We start from the raw sequence: 20,153 nt of genomic DNA, 5'->3' as shown, positions 1-20,153 counted from the left end.
CAGACATTGAATTTGTCAGGATCTTTTTATCCGTGCTTACAGAAATACCATAAAACCAGCAATTTACTACTTGAATCTGTAAATCTGACTGGCCCCAGGCTTGACCTCAGCCTGACCTTGTTTAGTCATCTCACTGCCCTGTCCTTTGCGTCTCTCCTCCTCACTTGTTACTGAAGCAGGCAGCCTCCTTACCAAAAGCCAGTCATTCAGCCGCTAGGATGAGTGACAGAAGAAAGGACCAGAGAGCAGAAGTCCTCCACACCCTTATCCAGGGGGCAACACTGCTACATACATTGCTTTTGCCTGATGTCCTTGGCCTTCTGGAAGGTGCTTCATTACGTGAATCATGTAACCATTCTGCTCCACTGTTAAAAAGGAAACCTGCCCTCTGGGTTTGGGGATGGGGTGTCACCCATTCCTAGCCCCCACCCCACACCAGTATACAGCAGTGGGAGATATTTACTGTGCTCAGCACCTGCCTTCCACTCTGTGGTTTCCACCTGCCCCATCCCCAGCCCCGCTGTGCAGTTGGGAGGACCTGTACCTTTCTTCTTAAGGAACGCTCTCCTGGTCGCAAGTGGGCTCTGGCGGACCCGGGAATTCTGTAGAAACTTCACTGCTGTGGCAATCTGGTGGGTGAGATAAAACAGAGAAGAGTAAGCTTCAACAGTCTGAATTTCAAGATGAAAGACCCTATGAGTTCTCTGGGCCCTGGACACAAGTGTACACGTGATCAAGTATTTAGCTGTTCCTTAAATTTCCTATCTATCTAAATGTAAGACCAGATTACTTTCCTGTCTTCAGTGGCTTTTGGTTTTGACTCCATCTGAGTCAATCAAATCTAATGCCCAAAACTGAGCTTTGCAGACCTTCAAGGAGCTTTTCCTATCTTCCCTCTTTGAGCTGCTTCTTCAACCATGTTCATATAGTAGGCACCTGTGTGCCGTACATGGCTTCTTCCTGGAAGGCCTCCTTTTCCCGCCTTGACTGTCTACATACATACACTCCTCAGCACAGCTCTTTTATAGCCAGTTCTGACTCCTTGGATCCTTCCTTACATAAGCAAGCCATCCCCAATCTCCCCATTCTCTCCAATTCCTCAATGCTGTAGTTGCACCATATAATTGAAGGCATAATTATACTGTCTTCTAATGTGCAGGCAGCCTCCCCAACTACACTGCACGCAACTGAGGGGAAGAGAATGTGTTTCCGCACAGAGCCTGGCAAAGTGCTGAGCATCCAAGGACTACAAAAAGGAAATGTATAAGAGACAACACACGTGGTTGGCCACAACAGTCTCTCCCATGAGTGGAGTTGAATTCTGAAGAGCCTCCTCTACACAACAAAATTGGGGGTTCTCTGGTATAAGGTGACAGACTGACAGATTATCTACCTATCTCTGGCAATGAATATTATCTAATGAAATCTTCAGATCTACAAAAAAGACAAGGAAGGAATAGAAGGGAAATTGGTAAAAGTATTAACCTCCACATCTCTCAATACAAGCGAGGCCTGAGCTCACACACTGCCTGTCTGCTCCCCATCACAGACACTGGTCTTACTAACAGAAAGTGCACTGGGTAAAAAAGGGACAATTTTGAATGAGTGGCACTATTCACAATATCAAAACCAAAAGAACTGTGTGATCTCCTGTTGCAGGCACTGGAGTTAGTTCACTTGTGAGCTGCTGAAAACAAACATTTCTGGGCCTGTAACCCAAATGACACACAAGTGCACCTGAAGGTCATACCAGCTCCCTGTGGATTACCATCTGCCCTCCAACACCACAAACAGCACTGACCTCCAACACAAACTACAGTGACAACCAACCATCCCAGGCTAAGGAAAAATACAACCAACCATCATCCTGGGCTGAGGAAAAGTCAGCCTGGAGCTTCTAGGACCCACCAGATCACCTCAAGTTGCATCAAAATCCCAGAAAAATTGACCAATCATCTAGAACATTTATGTGTTTTGATAAAAAGATAGAGGGAAGAGAGATAGAAAAGGGAGTAGAGGAAGAAAATAAAGAAAGAGGAGACAAAACATAAGGTGGCAAAAAAGTAAAATTTATTTTTTTTAATTTTATTTATTTGTGTGTGTGTGTGTATGTGTGTGTGTGGCCTGCTCAGCCCACCAGGGGGCGGGGCTGGCTGGCGTGTGGTGCTGGGGGATTGAACTGCGGTCCCTGTGCTTTGCTAAGCTTGTTCTAAGTAGGTGCTTTAGACCAGAGTCATCTGACCAGCCCCCAAAAGTAAAATTTAAAAAAGGAATAAACAGGGAAGGAAATCCAAAGGAAGAAAGAAGAAAGGCACATGTTCCAGAGTGTCCCTTGGGTTCAACACCAATCTGCACTGCTGATAGTTCTGGAATAACCGTTCTTTACCTGGAGGAAAAATGCATCTCAACACACACAAAAATGACAGTACTGGGATCATGTGATATGTGTGCCAGGCATCGGAGGAAATGTGGATGATCAGGTCTTAAGCAAGAGATGCAAACAGCACAGCTCCTATCATTCACCCAGAGAAAAAAGAAGCCTTTCCCGCATCCTTCCAAAATTTCCCATGGCAGAGAAAGAAAACAAAATCCTACCGTTAAAATGCACATGTTTCACCTTGCTTTTTTAATATAGTCCTTGGTATATGCATTTCTGGTCAGAGAGCAAAGTTCTGATGGGTTTAATGGTGCACTCAATGCAGTGCTTGGCGCATTCCATCAATTTTTTTTTTAAAAAATTGCATCTCTTATTTCTTTAAATACATTAATCAGCCTAGTGTAGGCAAAACGGATCCATCGGACAATGCAATAAACATGAATTATCATCTATCCAACACGCATAATGGCTTAAAAATACATAATAGCAGGTGTAGTTTAAATGATTAGTTATTACACCTGTGGTGGGTCTGATTCAATTGGGAAAAATCATCTTTAATAGGTTAAAAGGTTTAGATCACCATGCTTTCCTTAAAGTGGCTGCAGAGAGGGAATGATGGAGTGCTCTGTCATTAGTAATTCATTTAAGAAAAACGTGGGGGATATAGCAAAGAACAGCATAAACGAGCGAATCCAATTTAAACATCAGGTAAAGTAGAAAACACCTTTTAAAAAAGCAAGATAAATGAATTTGGAAGGGAGATGAAATTGACATATTTATTTTAACGGGAATTTGACAAAGTCCCGGCACACTTCAAACTTGCAAAAATATGAACAATTTCTTTTAAAGTTTCCATTCACTAATTTCAAGTCATATAAAACAATACTGCCAAACACCTACATAAAGTATATCTGGAGCTTGTTTATGTTCCTCTTGATCTTTGTCTGAAAATGCAGGCGACAGGCAAATCACATATTTAACAGCATTGATATCACTTCTCCAGATGCAAAAATATAAAGCACCCAAACTAACAGCCTCACATAATGTGCTGAATAAGAAAGACACCCAGATAAGCGGCTACATGTAAGTGTGAGCCTATGAAAACCTCTCTCCTCCTTCCACTAATTATTCCTCGAGCTACTCTTCACTTTTCTCCTCCCTCCCCAGACATTGGTCCTACAATGAAAAGGGGGGGGGGGCGCCTGTCCAACCTACAGTTTTATAGCCCTATGATTCATACACTGACAGCAAAAGATTTCCCAAAACCCCTTACCCATAATGCAAAGATCTTTGCCCACGGAATAACCGACAGGACGCTTGCTTTGGGGCTCTCGCCCACCTACTGTTGGACACTTTTCATTAACTTCATGAAGCAATTCAACTGACTTTCCTCTGCAGAGGTCCAACACACAACACACTTTTGTTGGATTCAATGATGGGGTGCTGCAGTCTGTCCTGTGTTATCGTTTGATTTTCTAATTAGAAGATGAATGTGACTATTCATGGGTTATATTTGTGCCCAACTAAATTACATAAATTCAGGCCAAATCTTCCGCCTCAATGTCAAAGATGTAAAACGGTGACAGGAACTTTATTGCACATGTTGTGGGAGTGCAGCAAGCCAGCGAAAATTCTGGCACAAGGCTCCCGTGCTGTTGTTGAGCCACTCGCTGTGGAGTCCATGATAAATAAGGAATTGCCTTTCCTCTCCCCTCCTCCTGCACTGATTGAGTTCTTAATGAGTATACCTCGAATTATCAGGAGCTAGTTTAACAAAAATACAGATCACAAACTCAGAAGAAAACAGAAGCAAAGTTTCCACTCTCCTCAGTTCCTCTGGCCTACCACCTATATTCTTGCCCACCCCAGACAAAATAAAACAACCTGCTGCCATCAACTCCACAATTTTAAGGACATTTGGTAATTTTCACTGGTTATCAATTTTAGAGGTAGAGGAAAATCCAAGGCTCAAAGGAGAACAGCATATTCTTTGCCACCTGGTCTAACTATAATCATGTTGAGACTCTGCCAGCAACTCAGAAAAAGAGGGGGGACTTCAGGTCAAAAAACACACCTTTGGGTCCATGATGATTGGCCAATTGAGAGAGATTTGTGTTTGAGACACCAGGATTTGAAACTGTATAAATCAGTGGAGTACAGTGTTTCCAGGGGTTATCTGCTGTGAACTACACACTGTTAACTGCATTTTGTGGGGTAAGTAATCCCTGGGGGGAAGAATCCAGGTTTCTGACAATCTTCACTGAAGAGACACTTCTATGTATTTTCCATTCTCCTGCAAAAGACCTGCATGCTGTAATCTTGAGAGTGCACACTTTATTTTCTGTGCAAGAAGGATGGGAGAACAGCCTGCCTAATAACGAACCTGGGGTTTGAGGGAGCCTCAGCACTTTGCACCTGACATGTAAACCTGATGCATTGTCTCCAGTGACACCTATTTGGAATGCCACCAATTCCAGCACTCCTGTGTACTATATACACATCTATCTCCTAAAACGTGAGCATTCATTAGCCATTTTTAAATATTAAAAATATTCAAAAATTAATGACACTAACAACCAAAGCCAAGTCTTTTTTATCCCAGAGTGATCAACTAGAGGGTGAAGAAAACGGCCAATATGTGGGCCCAAAACCCGACTCCAGTGCTGCTGCTGTGTGCTGCTCAGAAGATTAAATTGCCTGTGAAAGGCTCCTCTACCACTGCTCTGAAGTAGATAGCCAGAATCCTGTTAACAAGCATTAGGCCAAAGCCAACTCAAGTTTTAACAAGGGCTGGCTTTAAAAGCCAGGCAGTGCCGCAAAGGAAAGAACTGTCTTGAAGCAGAAATGCTGCATTTTAGTAAGAAATCAGTACTCTGTCAGGAGTTCCTTGACAAATATGGTCATCGGTGGCAGAAGGAAATAGTTGCAAAGCAGCTGTTAATCAGAGAAACACATCATAGAACGCTGATGCTAGCACTCGTGAAAAAATGCAACGGGCTAATTATGAAGCTATATATCTCACTAAAGAGGCCACGTTCCTTGAGCTTCCAGGCAGAGCACTCTCGGATCCAGGGTCCTAGGACAACATAATTCTGATTTTCTACAGCCAGAGTCCTCTCTGATCTATCAGTTGCAGCCAGAAGTTGTGTTTCTCTCTCAATTCTACACACTCTCTAGCTGGGGAACACTCTGAGAAGAAGGGGAGGAAGCAGGGTGGCCATAAGCCGTACTCCAAGGAGCTGCACGAATATATTCAGAAGGTGACAGACCTTAAACCAGACTAGGAGTAAAATCCATGACATGTGAAAGAAACGAAACTTTGGAGTCAGTCTGAGGTACACCGGGAGGGCAGATGTATATGAAAGTCAACAGAGGAGTACTGCCCTCACCCCACCCCACCACACCACACCCTTGGCATCAAAATGGAAAGAAAGAATAAAGAGCAGCAAAAATAAACAACAACAACAAAATATTAGAGATGATTGTGTTTGAAATCTGAGAGAGGAAGGGAGCTTCCAGAAAGCTGCTCACAGAACATGAAATCCAACTCAGAGAAACCAAGGGTCTCGGAGCCAAGTAAGAAGAAAAAGTTAATATGCAGAGGAAGGCTCAGTCAGCCAAAATTCAATACAATCTTCTGCAAGGACAAAGAGGAATCAGCTCCCCGAAACCAGACTAGTGGGAGCAGGGGGTGGGGTGGGGTGGGGGCAGCACGATTGGAGCAAAACCACTGGAATGGCAAGAGGGGAATAACCTTGAGGTGGACAGGCAGCTGCAGCAGCCAAGCACAGAGCCAAAGTGCCCCCTAGCCGGAGCCGGTGGAGACACAGGCCACAGGCGGCCGCTCTGCTAACTCACACAGCCCAAATTAAGTGTTTTCACTCAGGGAAAATGAAATGTTTTGCAAGATGAAACAGAATGAAAATTGAGGTTTTAGGTAATTACTAGTTGGCATTTACATATCACGGGCTGGTTCAACACCTATTCATTTTCCTCTTTTATTTTCAATTTTTTAAAATTGCTCATTAAAAATGAACAGATGACAGTGACAGGATTTTTTTTTTTTTTTTTTTTTTGGTGCTCTTTCCCCCTCTCTGAGGGTTATAAAATCAAGAGGTACATTTTTAATCCATTTATCTACAATTAACACACACACAGAGTATGCTCCATTTGTATTAAGAAGAGGAAGGAGACGGGAACATCCACAAAAACCACAAGTTCCAAACTGAAGACAGTAAGTTGCAGTTATTCAGCCCTGCACCTGGGAGGAATGAGCACCAGAGCCCTGGCACTGGAGGAGTTAAAGGAAAAAGCCTCTCTTTCAACTGGAATTTCCTGGTTCTGGTTATTGTGTCCTTCCCATTGTTGATTTGGGTTACAACCCTATACTAATTAAGTTTGTGGGCCCTAATTTCCTTTGTTTTACTTTCCTCTGTCCTTTTGTTTTTCACATTAAAGAAATAAAATACCTCTGGTAGCAGCACACAAAGAGTTGACATGATAGAACATAATATATTTTAGGGTCTATTGTGTAAATCTGTATTTAGGGAATTCTAAAGCATGCATTATTGACCCTACTCTCTCTTAAAACACACTGATAGATGAAGTAAAAGCCTTTATGAAAAGTGGCAACTTCATATGTGCAAAAACTACCTTTCAAAGTGAAATATCGCTGCCATCTGATTTTTTTTTTCTTGGCCCTAGTTAAAAATATTGCATGAATGGCTTGCCAGAATGTTACTGTTTTGTTATTTTACTGAAGTAGCTCTTCCAGAAATGTAGGTGGAAACAAAAAGCATCTTAAACCATTGCACAGTAATATGAGGTGATGGCAATCTTGAGGGTGACTTTGGTGAGATTTTCCTGTCCAGTCAAGGACTCTGGGTGCCACCTTCCAGTCCAAAGGGAGCTGCAGAGCTTGCAGCCACGCTGCAGACGCTGCACTGAACTATGACTGCTACAGAAAGCTGAGGAATACATGCTTGCCGGAGAGGAAATGAAACACTTGCTTGGGGGTTGAGAAGATCAAAGTTCCTTTTTAGGAAAGGTTGAAAAGGAAGATTTTCTCCTTCAGCAAGAAAGAAAAGCAAATTTAAATGCCTTGTCCCTGTGCATCCCTACCTGAATTTTGATAGCAGCCCCTCTAATTTTTGATGCAACCAACAAAGCAGTTACCCAAAGAGGGGAGAAAAAAAGGATGACATTTGCCTTTTCCTTGCCTTTGAAATCCAACTGGCAGCAAATTGTTTGAAGTCCTGTTTAGAGAAGAAACTGTAATAGCCTCCATACTGAAAAGAGGAGGAAAATGCCATTATACACGGATCACAGTAGCAGTGACCTCAGCAAAGAAGGCAAACGAACTGGCTGCAAGCCGGAGGTTTGGCCAGCATGCCAGGAACAGAAATACAAGGTTTATGTGCCAGAGTCGAGTGGCACATAAGAATTGGGTGCTCAGTCCCAGGAGGTACCAAAAAAAGGCAAGAAGCTCAATTCCTTCACCCAGTGTCTTTCCACAGCTCCTTGACTGTTCCTTTTGCAGTATGCCTTGGTTTTATTTTCAATATTCCTCTAATTTCCCTGCACTGTTAAAGAGGAAGCACTGGGTTTCGTGTTGTAAAATTAATGAAGGTGTCAAGCTGTTGAGTTGAATCACTCCAAAGGAATGTAATGACTCAGTGTCCAAGATGCTCCCTAGGAGAACTGTGAGCTCACATGGTGACGGTGGCTGGTGACTCCAGTGCTAAAAATATCTAGCACACAGTCCCCAGGACCTTCCTAATGATACCATTGCCTCTGACTCCAAGGCTCTTCCTCTCTGCCACTGGCTGAATTTTATGCCTTCTGAAAGTTACTGCTCCACTCCAGCATCTTCAGGTGCTCAGCAGATGCAGCTCCGCTTCAGTTTCCACTCTTTTTGAAGTCTGGGCCAGAGAGAGATTGTGGAAGCTCCTCTAGTCATGCAAGGTTGAGATGTGTGATGATTAGGAAGGGGATGGACACCCGCTGTGTCCTGGCTAGCAGCAACCTCACACATGAAGTCATCACTGAGGTTAGGCTCCAAAGAGACAGCTACCAGGTGGGGGGTCGGGGCAGGCTCCCCTCTCTTGACGACCAGACAGCTTCTGCTCAGAGGGCAAGACTGGTTCCTGGATTCCAAAGGCTACCTCTAAACAAGAGATTCTGTCTACTGCTACCCATGTGCAGCACAAAATTAAAGCCTTCAAGAAGCCAGTAATTGGCCCTCCTGCTAAATATCCTTTAAGAAAACTGGAGAAAGAATGACTGTTATCAAACAGATTTGAATTTTTTTAAAAAAGTTTACTAGTTGCAAGTATATTTGTAACCCTGGCACTTAGGGAGGCTGAGGCAAGAAGAATGTAAGTTTGAGTTCTGCCTAGGCAACTTAGTGTCAAAATTAAAAATAGCTGGGGATATAGCTCAGTGGCATAAGTACCTGCCTGGCAAGCACAAGGTCCTGAGTTTGATCCCTGGTGCCACAAAAAGGGACCCCCCAAAAAAAGGGTTGTCAAAATAAAAAATAAAAATAATAATGGCAGGGCCAAGGAGATGGCTCAGTGGAATTAGCGCTTCCCTGGCAAGCACAAGGGCCTGAACTCCATCCCTGGTTCCGCAAGAGAGAGAGAGAGAGAGAGAAGAGAAGAGAAGAGAAGAGAAGAGAAGAGAAGAGAAGAGAAGAGAAGAGAAGAGAAGAGAAGAGAAGAGAAAGACAGACAGATAGACAGGCAGGCAGGCAGGCAAGGGACATAGCTGAGTAGTAGAATGCCCCTGGGTTCAATCCCTAGTACAAGAAAATTAAAAAAAAAAAAAAAAGTCATAGATAAGAAATAGTTCAAATCCAGAAGACAGCAAGAAAAGAACTTGAAATAACAAATGTGGGTAGCTAAAGATCAGCTTTAGTTCCACCAGGAAATAGAGGAAAATAAAGAATTTAAGTCTGCTATTAACAGAAGACCGTCAAGTCCTAGTTCCTATTATTTGAGATTATTTATTTTATGGCATAAGGGAAAAAATAGAAATAGGAGTTCCAAAAGTATGATTCATAATAGAGTAGACTGGCTGACTTTAAAAATCTTCAAATTGACAGCAAGATGATAAGGATTGGAAACTCACTATTCAAATGGTCAAAGGCAATCAGTTCCTCAGGAGGGAAAGTCACCCTCCTCAGCAAGCAGGACAATGAGCAGAAACAGCTCTGACAGTAAGTGGGGTGACGGACACCAGATGTACCTCACAGCCACTCGAAACAAATTGGTGGCCTCTAGGGCAGGGGGAGAAGCACCAGAATGTTCACACATTCTTCAGAAGCACTGAGTAAAATTAAGGTTGTGGAATTGATTTTCTTATCTGCTGTCAGATCTGTACCCACAGAACACATCTGTACTACCAAGGTGCAAATCTAGAAGAAAAGGCAGGAGATACTGGTTCAACAGCTCCTCTGATAAACCTCAATTTGGAAATTTTTAGCTTTGCAAGAAAATCTATCATAAACAGAAATAGTCTTCCCAGTTTTGAGCCATTCAGCATCCTTTCACTAAACATTCCAGTTATTCACAACCACAGCTTCCAATAAATGAACATGAACTTTAAAAAGTGAATGACTGCACCAAGGTCTACCAGGCACCACTGCCATCTTGGCCATGCCACCAATGTGAGGTGGATGATAAGGAGTGTGTATGCCACTGCAGGATGCTCTTACCAATCATGGCAATCTATAGGATGCCAGATGAGCGAGTGCTACACCTAAAATTAATACAAAATTTCCCCAATTCTCACTATTAAGCAAATCAGTTCTAATGTACATTCTCTTCCTCTAAATCAATGGTAATTCATTTCCAATTCCTTCCAGCTCTATTTGAGGGAACATAGAAAGTAGTTCACTTTTGATATCCAAAGAATTATGAATTATCATCCTGCTCTGCAACCTTCTTGATTCCCTCCGGCCCCATTCATAGGTGAAGTATTTAGAAATTACAAAAATCCCTAAATGTCCTTAATTTAGCACAAGGTTCCTGAGACACTGCTCATGGTTTTCTGTTTGCTGTCCCTTTTCTTTCTTCTTGCCTGTTTAAACACATGGACATGGAGTTATTAACTTTTACAGGAAAGACAAATAAAATAATGTCGAAGCACGAACACGGTGATGTCAGGCTGCAGCCAGCACTGCTCATCTGTGGGGATCTGATTAGCGCTCGAGCGGCAGAGCTACCTGGAAAAGGGCTCACAATCAAATAACAAAATGGTGCCAAAACACTAACCTGATGGCTAAAAACTCTACATTTAAACAGTTAAAGTAATAAAGGAGCTTTTATTGAGTATTTTTTATATTTCATTATACCCCAAATTGACGAGGACTCCCGGATACATTTTCTAGACTTTTGGTTCCTCAAATCAAATGCTCTCTTGGACTTTTTAAAATTTTAACTGAAAGGAAACAGTATTTCTTGTAAATTTGAATGAAAAGATTAAGGCTTCTCCTATAATATCGACATGAGCCTTGAGTGCAAACACAGCCAAACGCTGTCACAAACAGAAGCAGTCTGTTGGTTTATGCACTTTTAATTCTGAGCCTTTTCATAAGCCTTTTTTTTTTTAAACCTTACACAAATACCAGCCTTTCCTCATTTGGACACATATGCTGAGAATCTGCAGGGATGAGAACTGAGGTGGGACAGAAAGCAGCTGGGTCTCAAGAAACACAGGCCTGGAGCCACACCCCAACACTAATGTGCCAGCAAACGCTGCCTCTCACACCCACGCTCGGTGCCTCAGATCCCTTCATTTCTGTAAAACAAGGGTTTAATGCTGGGTGTGATCACATATGCCCCCTATTTTACTAATACTTTTATTTAAATAAGACACAGGAATTTCTAAAAAAAAAAAAAAAATACAAAGTAGAAGCCAGATATTTCCTAGCATAAAGCCATATTGTATGATAACTCAAATACTGGCCAGCACAGTACATAAAATTAAACAGTACAAATATACAGAAAATTTACCCCGGTTCTGCAGAAAGAAAAAAAAGAAAAGAAAAGAAAGAAAATGTTTAGCCAGGTGTGGTGGCACACTCCTGTAATCCTAGAATTTAGGAAGCTTAAGTAGGAGGATTATTCCAAGTTTGAGATCAGCCTTGGCTACAAAGTGAGTTCAAGGTCAGCCTGAACTGTAGAGTGAGGCTCTGTCTCAAAAAGACCAAAAAACAAAAATATAAAACATACAGAAAATTTAAATAATTCTTTTTTTTTTTTTTTTTTTAACAATTTCTGCCAAATTTCTACAACTAAATGTAGGATACCTGTGAGCTCAGCAACTTCTGGGAAACTTACATGGCAAAGCTTTAACACATTCGGCTCAAAACTTCAATATGTGCTAAGAACTAATACACACTATAATTAATATTTAGATTCTCTGAGAAAATAAAAGCACATATTGGGGCTGGCAAGATAGCTCAGCGGTCTAAAGCGCCTGCTTTAGGCAACTTGAGGCAGGCACAGAGGACCACGGTTCAATCCCTGGTACCACATGCTGCACCAGCCTGTTCCACAGGGCAGGCTGAGCTAGCCAAAAAAAAATTTAAAAAAGCACATGTCACTGCAAACATCATACATCACACTTCATCACCAAAATGGCATGTACCTTTAATCCCAGCACTCTAGGAAGCTAAGACAGGAGGATGGAAGAGTTCAAGCCCAGCTTGGATAAATCAGTGACTTACTGAGACCCTGCCTCAAAATAAAAAGAATTAAAAGGGCTGAAGATATGGATGGTGTGAAGGCTATGGGTTCAATCCCTAAGGTCACACACACACACACACACAAAAAAAAAAAAAAAGTGGGGAGGGGTTTAACCAGATGACCTTCAGGCCTTCTGGCTGTGCCATTTTGTAATTTCTAGGCCAATTCCACAAGATAGCCTGAGATAGATACCCAGGCCAGAGTTATAGGCTAAAGTCAAGGAAGTTCAAGGGCAAGATCCAACTTTTTCCAAATTTAGCTCTTCAAGCTTACATCCAATTAAAAAGAACAGAAAATCAGCAGAGAAGGAAAGACAGAAGAAATTGCTGCCACCAAAAAAGACATTATGAATTCTGTGTATTTTACACATAACAAAGCTTTACTCAAAGTACTTCTATTTATTTTATATACAAGCTTAGTTATCTGATGTCCAAACACAGAAGATTAAAAGCTGCGAATGAGAAAGGAGCCAGCTAGCACAGGGACACTTACAGAACAAAGGCATGACAACAACAAAAAAAAAAGCTTAACAGCAAATGTCTAGAGAAAAACATCTATGAAAAGCAAACAAAAAATTCAAAAAGCTTATTAGTTTGGGGTCATTTAGCATCGGTGGAGTCACTTAAGAGTAGTGGCAAATATACAACATATTTATATTTCAACAGGTTTTGGAAACAAAGCTACACTTACAACACAATGTAAACATTTACATCTAAAATGATGACACTGAGTCATCAGGATTAAATTATACTCCAGATACTCTGCTTCATAGTGCAAGAAAGCATCTGATCCACTTTATATTCATATCATTCCAGCCAAAAGTCTTAAGGAGTTCTGTTTCGCTACTTTCCTATGGATCTCGATGCCTATTGGAAAGCATGGCTTTTCAGAGCGATGTATTCTGTGGGGCCAGAGATGCTGGTTTTTTTTAAACTAAACAAGAACAGTTTTTATTCAAGTTAGGTTAAGGAGCAGGAGGTCGAATATTAAAGACTGAATAGTTACTGAGCAGTCACCAGCTCTTCTTCATCTACCATGGGAACTTAGTCAGAAAGAACAATTAAAGATGCTGCTTTTGCTATCACAGACCAGGACAAGAAAAGAGGCCAAAAGCAATCTGAGGCCAGCTGGTCCCACTCATGACTTAGGACTCCCATCCTCAACAACCTTGACAAATGATCAATAAACTTCTACTTGAATACTTACACTGAACAGGAAACTCACTTCCTTATCCCACTAAGAGATTGTAAACTCATTTTATGAGTCTTCAATTTAATTTTATTTTTAATTAAACAGGGTCTTCCTACCACTCTAGCCTCAAACTCTTGGACTCAAGCAATCATTCAGCCTCAGCTTCCTAGGTTGTTAAAACTACAGGCACATGCCAGTGTCCAGCTAGAAGTCTGTCTTTAAAATAAGTTGAAACCTAATTTCCTAAACCTTCTAACCCTTGGCTCTGTTCTCTGGAGGAGAACATAGTACTGATCCACTTTTTTTTTTTTTAATTTATTTATTTTATTATTTATATTGTGTGTGTGTGTATGGCCAGCTCAGCCCACCAGAGGGCGGGGCTGGCTGGCATGTGGTGCTGGGGGATTGAACCGCGGTCCCTGTGCTTTGCTAAGCTTGTTCCAAGTAGGTGCTTTAGACCACTGAGCCATCTCGCCAGCCCTGATCCACTTTTTGAAACAAAAACCCTTTGGGTGAGGAATTAGAACAGGCTTCTTACACAAAGTCTTCTCACTGTCCAAGTTGGGTGATCTCTGCTCTTACACTGGTGTACGAGTAGCCGTGCCCTTCTGATAGCGCCAAGGCTACACCTGTAATGTCAGGATGCATTAGCAATGATAAAGGCCACAGTAGTGCAAGAGCCAACTCTATACACACGTCACTCCAGAATGGCCAAATTCAATCAAACATGGCGGTGCTTCCGACAGTGCTGTCATCATCAGGCAGCACAAGTGACATGGGCCCTCTTACTGGAAGCTGCTGGAAACAAAAAGAGCACTCTGCTCGAGACTGTAATGGACAGGGTTTTTACCAGCCCATTAGTTGTTTTGGCATCTTCCTTTCCCAGGAATTACCTAGGAGTTCATTTCATATCCAAAGATGGCAAATGAAACTTCAGAAAAGCTGAAGGGCCATGGACAGGGAAAGAAGATGGTATGCTTACTCTCACCTTAAGTACATCCAAGTCTTACAAGGAGAAAAGTAAAGTCTCACAAAGCAGTACTAATCAAGCATCAAAGCCAAAGGCGACCTGGCCTTAATTCTAACTCAGTCAGCAACTTCTCAGGTGACTTTCACAGCTACCCACCTTTCCTGTTTCTGCTTCTTCATCTGAGAAATGGAACCAGTACTGTAGACATTCACCAAAGCGTTACAAGGAATAATTAGTTAGCATTTATATTATTCATCTTCAAAGTAAGATTATTAGACTATAAAGTAGAGTAGATGTGGTTTGAAAAATATTTTAAAAATCTAAAATAAAGCAGGTAAGCAAGTTCTGAGAAGCAGTATCAGCTGGCTCAGCCCGGAGCAGCCACAGCCTCAGCCTGAGCGAGGACCCCCTCCTGTTCCAACTACATCTGCAGCCAGAGACAAAGGTATTAAAACCTTTTCTTAGGAGAATAGGCAGTGAGGAAAAAGAAGAGACAAAAGAGAAAGGTTAGAGGGAAGACATGGAGGGAAAATGGGAAAAGGAGAGAGGAGAGGAAAAAAAGGAAAGAAATGATCAGAAAAGAGCAAAAAATAATGAAAAAGCAAATAATCTTATTCATTAAAACAGCAAAAACAAGAGAGGAAGAAAGAAAACAAAAAGAAACCGAAAACTTCATGAAGAAAACATTTTTCCTGTTTTCAAAGAAAAAAGATTAAAAGTAAATGTAAAAAAATTAAAATGGGGTGCAGACAAAGAGCAGAGAATAGAAAATTAGAAAACAAAGCTTTCAAGAGAATGTTCTGGAAACCAGAAGGCTGGAAGAGAAATCATTAGCAAGTTCATAGTGCGTCTACAGTGATACTGTGTGGATCAATTCATTTAACGCTGCCCTGTACATTTACAGAAAAGTACCTCTGATATAATAAAGGCTCATAAACACGCAGAAATTGGGTTAGACCCGTTTCGAATTCCTGCCAAACAATGGTTCAGAAAAATGAAGCTCTATTTTAATTAGCTGGATTCATGAGTGATTTGATAACAGCAGATGCTGTCTGGATGCTTTCAGCTTGATGGGCTCCACATACATGAACTTAGAGTGGTTTGATGCAATTAGGTATTTCTTTCTGCTCCAACATGCCAGCCAGGTCCAAGGACCTGAGTCTGTGTGCAGCCCTAATGTTACTATATTTATCTGCACACTGACATTTCACATCACAAAGATGAGAGAGGTGACCACACAGATAAACCCAAGAGTAGTTTTTAAAAGTCACTGGTAGGCAGAAGGAAAACTCTCACAACAAACACTCCGCTGGGGAAAGAAAAGTTGTGCAGCTGTGTGAGAGAAAGCATGTAAGGTGCTGTCTACATTGAACCATTTGATGCCTGAGTCGAAACACGACAGACTGTGCACTTCCAATTTTGCAATTCCAGTCCAGTGTACAGAACAGGATTAGTGTGCCTAATGCACAGCCCGACCTGGGACTAAGTGGCCTTCAAAATGTTCTTTGTAATCAGCCATCCTATTATAAACCCAGAGCACCATTCCCTGAGACAGGCGATAGTATTCAGGATCACAACCCTGAAGTCCAAGTATTTTCACCAGGTGCTTTCAAGCCGGACACCTCACTGGCCCGCTCTCCCTTTTAAGCACTTTCCCTTCCAAAGAGTGTTCTGTTTGCTTTTCCCAAAGCACTCACTGCCCTCTGCTACAACCACTTAGCGTAGCACCACCCATCTGCACAGAGCGCAGAAAGCATGGCAGTTTCCAGCACTGGGATGCGCCTAATAGGAGGACCTGATCAGTTAATTATCTGTCAGTTTGTCACGCTGGGCTGAGAAGAGGAGGATGGCAGAAGGGGACACTGGGGGGAAGTTCCAGTCATTGTGCTCCTCTTCCTGAAATTTTGGGTTAGGCTTTTGAAATCATCCACCCCGTTGGAGGACATGTAATACAAAGGGTAGAGAAGACAAGGGGACTTTGGCTGACTCCTGGAAAAAGGCAGGCACGCAAACCCCACCACTACTGTGACAAGCACACAGGAGAACACAAACCCCCACTTTCTTCTGGAGAGGACAAAGCGGACACAAGGACCTTCACACCAACTCCCCTTTGCTGGTGCTAACAAGCTCAGCACTGTAAATCAAGGATGAAATCCTTGTGCCAGGAAGTGACAGAGAGGCATTTCTTCTGCAAAGAGCCCAAGCATGGGGGCTGTGTGGGAACCAGCATTTCAGGGCAGGGTTTGGAAGGCAAGGGGCCCTGTGCTGGCAACTGAAGGAAAAATATAAACATAGAAAGCCTCCCTCTTCAAAAGTTATTTATTTTGTGAAACTACTCTGCTAAATAGAGGTTACAATCTAATCAAATCACAATCTGCATATTTAAATGCTCCGAGTGAGGGTCTTTGAGACTTTTACTCTGTTCAGTTCAGGGGCTCACTAGTAGATTTCCTAATATATGTACAAACAGGAATGTAAAACAAATACAAAAGATCATCCCTTAAAAGATATATTATTTGTTTTAGCTCCTTGCAGAGGTTCCAAGATGCAAAGTGACATGGTACTAATAATACCCAAAGGACACAAAACCAAGAAGCAAACAGGCACTCAGGAGGCTGAGACAAGAAGATTGCTGTGACTTTGAGACCAACATGAAGTACATCACAACAAGACCCTGACAGAGAGGGAGGGAGGGAGGGAAGGAGAAAGAGACAGAAAGAAAGAGGAGGGAGAGGGGAAAGAAACAGAGAGACAGAGACAGAGACAGAGACAGAGACAGAGACAGAGACAGAGACAGAGACAGACAGACAAGAGCAAGAGCACCAGAAAGGGGCTCCTTATAGCATTAGGTCTGTAGGGAACATGTGGGGTGCTCAGGGCAGCCCACCCACCACTAGTCCCTTCTTTCCTTCCTGGGGAAGGTAGGGAATTGAAACCCTACCCATGGTAACTCTCACTCTTCCTGCTCTGTTAATGTCCCAGATTAGTTACCGTTAACTAACAGAAATGCAAATAGTCCTGGACAAAAATAGAGGTTTTTCAGAGGCGTAAAAATTGTCATTAAAAATCAAATAGAAAAAAATTTTTTTTCTTAAGGCATTGGAGAAAAAATATTCAAAGCGAAAGGTCATCCTACAAATAACTGAGGAAATGAGAAAGAAAGGGAGGGGCTGGGAGATGACTCAGTGGAATAAGCGCTAGGGCCTGAGTTCAAGCCCCAGTTCCGCCAAAATAGAAAAAAAGAAAGAAAGAGGATAGGTTAGAGTGTCCCATAAGGAAAGACTATTCTGAAGAAGAAAAGTATAGATCAAGATTCTAGAATTCAACTTTTGCCCAGAACTGACTTAGCTCCCTATAATATGCAATTGGTGTTCTTGCTTCCTGCTCCACTCACTTCAATAATTTAATTTTTTTCAAGCACTGTATCCCACGGCCCAAAGACATCCCTGCTTTCATTTTAACTAAACATTTCCTTCCTGCCCTCCATATACTCTAATGCCACCAACCTCTCCATTGCAGTATAACCTTCATGAAGAGAAAAAAAAAAAAAAAAACAGAGGTTCAGCTTCCCATTTTTTTTTTAATTTTATTTATGTGTGTGTGTGTGTGTGTGTGTGTGTGTGTGTGGCCAGCTCAGCCCACCAGGGGGCAGGGCTGGCTGGCATGTGGTGCTGGGGGATTGAACCGCAGACCCTGTGCTTCTCTAAGCTTGTTCTAAGTAGGTGCTTTACAACACTGAGCCATCTCACCAGCCCTCAGCTTCCCATTTGGAAGAGAGAATGACAGAGACAGAGACAGACACAGACACAGAGACAGAGAGACAGAAAGAGAAAGAGAGAATGAGAATAAATTATGAATTTAAAGGGGAATTCTGCCAAACCTGAACCTCCCAAATCTGGTTCAGCCACATTCTTGCCTACAACCTGTACTTCTCGGTACCTCCCTACATTTTTCAAAATGCAGCTGCACAGACCTCTTAAAATTCAGATTTCTAGCACCTTTAATTACAGGCCTCTCCAGCCAGCCTCCTTTAATTAATGAACCTGACTCCTCTCTCTTCAAAGGAAATCTGCATATGGGATGTATTACCAGGTGAGCTGACCCTGGTCAGTGCTAGCCGATCACTGCCTGATGGCAGCCAGCACTCTGCGCCCCAATGCAAGGGAAGGTGCCCCACCCACTGCCCAATTCAACACATCCCCATCTGGCACGGGCCAACTATGTGGTTAAGGCCATAAAACATTTCTTGGAACTTAAGTGGAGAGAAAAGGTGTAAGTTTTCTTGGGTGTGACCAGCAAAATCCAAAGAGAATTTGGTTCCTGTGCCCCCAACCTTACTTTCTCCCCTCTGCCAGGATGGGCATGGACAGGAGGCAGGAGACAGCCCCTGGTCCTGGAGGGAGCAGACCTGTGCTCTGTGAATGCTGGGAAAACTGCAAACACAACAGACCTGGAACCAACATCTATCCCAAGACTGAAATAAAACTAGTTAGAACAAACAGGTGGAGAAGGGCTTGGGAAGCAAAGCCATTGTTCAGCAGGGCTGGAAGAAGTGGAGCACAGAGCAAGGATGACACACTGTTCTCAGGGGCTGCTCCCAGAACCCCTCACAGGCTGCACTCCATGGCTCTCCAAATCAATGCCTGACCACCATAACCTGATTGTGGCCTTAGAGAACTCGTTTTCCTTCTGGCTGTCCTGGCTCATGGGCCTGATCTGTTTGCATCTGCTCCACATGCCCCAGCTCAGCCTATAGCTGCTCTGTTTAAAGTGGTTAAAGCTGGCTTGGAACCACTATTAGCTGGGAAAGCAAACTGTCTTGGCCACAACAAAGACTGGAAATGGTTGCACACAAAGCCATAGATGTCAGAATAGACAAAGTTTGGGTCAAAAGATCTCAGCTTCACACAATAGATTTAAGAAGCAATAAAAGACTACAGATCTAGCAATAACGAAAACAGGTTCTGTTCCATCACTACCAGCTGATAACGATTTCTCAAGGGTCCCACAGCAAACCCTAAGGGACAATATTTGCACTACTGACCAAATAAACACACCTGTTCTACAAGGAAAGAAAAAGTTTTCAGAATATACACCCTGTAGCAACACTCTTTCAATAGCTCTCCCAGTCTCTCATCTATGACTGGGCTACAAATGCGAGCTTGGAAACTACCAGAGAACAGCAGAGTTAAATAGTTCTCCTTGAACAGAGAACAGGTTTAAAATGAAAACAAGGCATACAGTCTTGGCCTCTTTGGTCTTCCCAGGGTATTTCACAGTGTATATGTCAAAAACTGAATTAGGTCATTCAGAATTCTGCCAGAAGCCAGGCATGGTGACACACACATATAATCCCAATACTCAGGAGGCTGAGGCAGGAGGATTACCTGGACCATACAGCAATACTGTCTCAAAAAAAAAAAAAAAAAAGCTCCCAGAAAAGGGGTTTCAGTGTTTTAGTGAGTTGCTATGAGTATAATTTTGAGGGAAGGGAGTGGGGGATAAGAGTAACATCATCTATTCTAGCTAATGGTTAAACCCTCATATCAAAGCAAGGCATGTTCACTGACAACTAAGTCTAACTATAAAGCACCTGTCTTGCTTCCTGGCATGGCTACTTGCACTGTTATGGCCAACACCCAGGGGCTAACACAGGTGATCATTTCTGCTCTCCCTTTAGATCTGGTCTCCAGTTCTATTAGCATGCTACAACCTGGACCCATTGACCACAGTCACTGAGACACAATGACTGATTATAAGAAGAAACCACTTCCTTATTCCTAAATCACAAGCAGCCAGAGCTAGCTGACGGATTTTTCAATTTGGCTTGGTTTTCCGACCAAGACATTCATGAAGTTCATTG

General features: G+C 42.5%; 1 protein-coding gene across 2 annotated transcripts in view; it reads right to left on the bottom strand.

Moving 5' to 3' along the window:
• Positions 1 to 20,153, bottom strand: part of Pex14 (peroxisomal biogenesis factor 14) — a 150,627-nt gene that overhangs the window by 87,502 nt on the left and 42,972 nt on the right. For both annotated transcript variants that reach the window (XM_023699549.1, XM_012516566.2), the window contains exon 3: positions 545 to 629. In XM_023699549.1, coding sequence (XP_023555317.1) covers positions 545 to 629 — 85 coding nt within the window. The remainder of the gene's footprint in view (positions 1 to 544; positions 630 to 20,153) is intronic.

Source organism: Octodon degus, unplaced genomic scaffold (genome assembly GCF_000260255.1).
Source record: "Octodon degus isolate 3935 unplaced genomic scaffold, OctDeg1.0 scaffold00113, whole genome shotgun sequence".
Taxonomy (NCBI): Eukaryota; Metazoa; Chordata; class Mammalia; order Rodentia; family Octodontidae; genus Octodon; species Octodon degus.
This window is presented reverse-complemented; position numbering and strand designations above follow the sequence as displayed.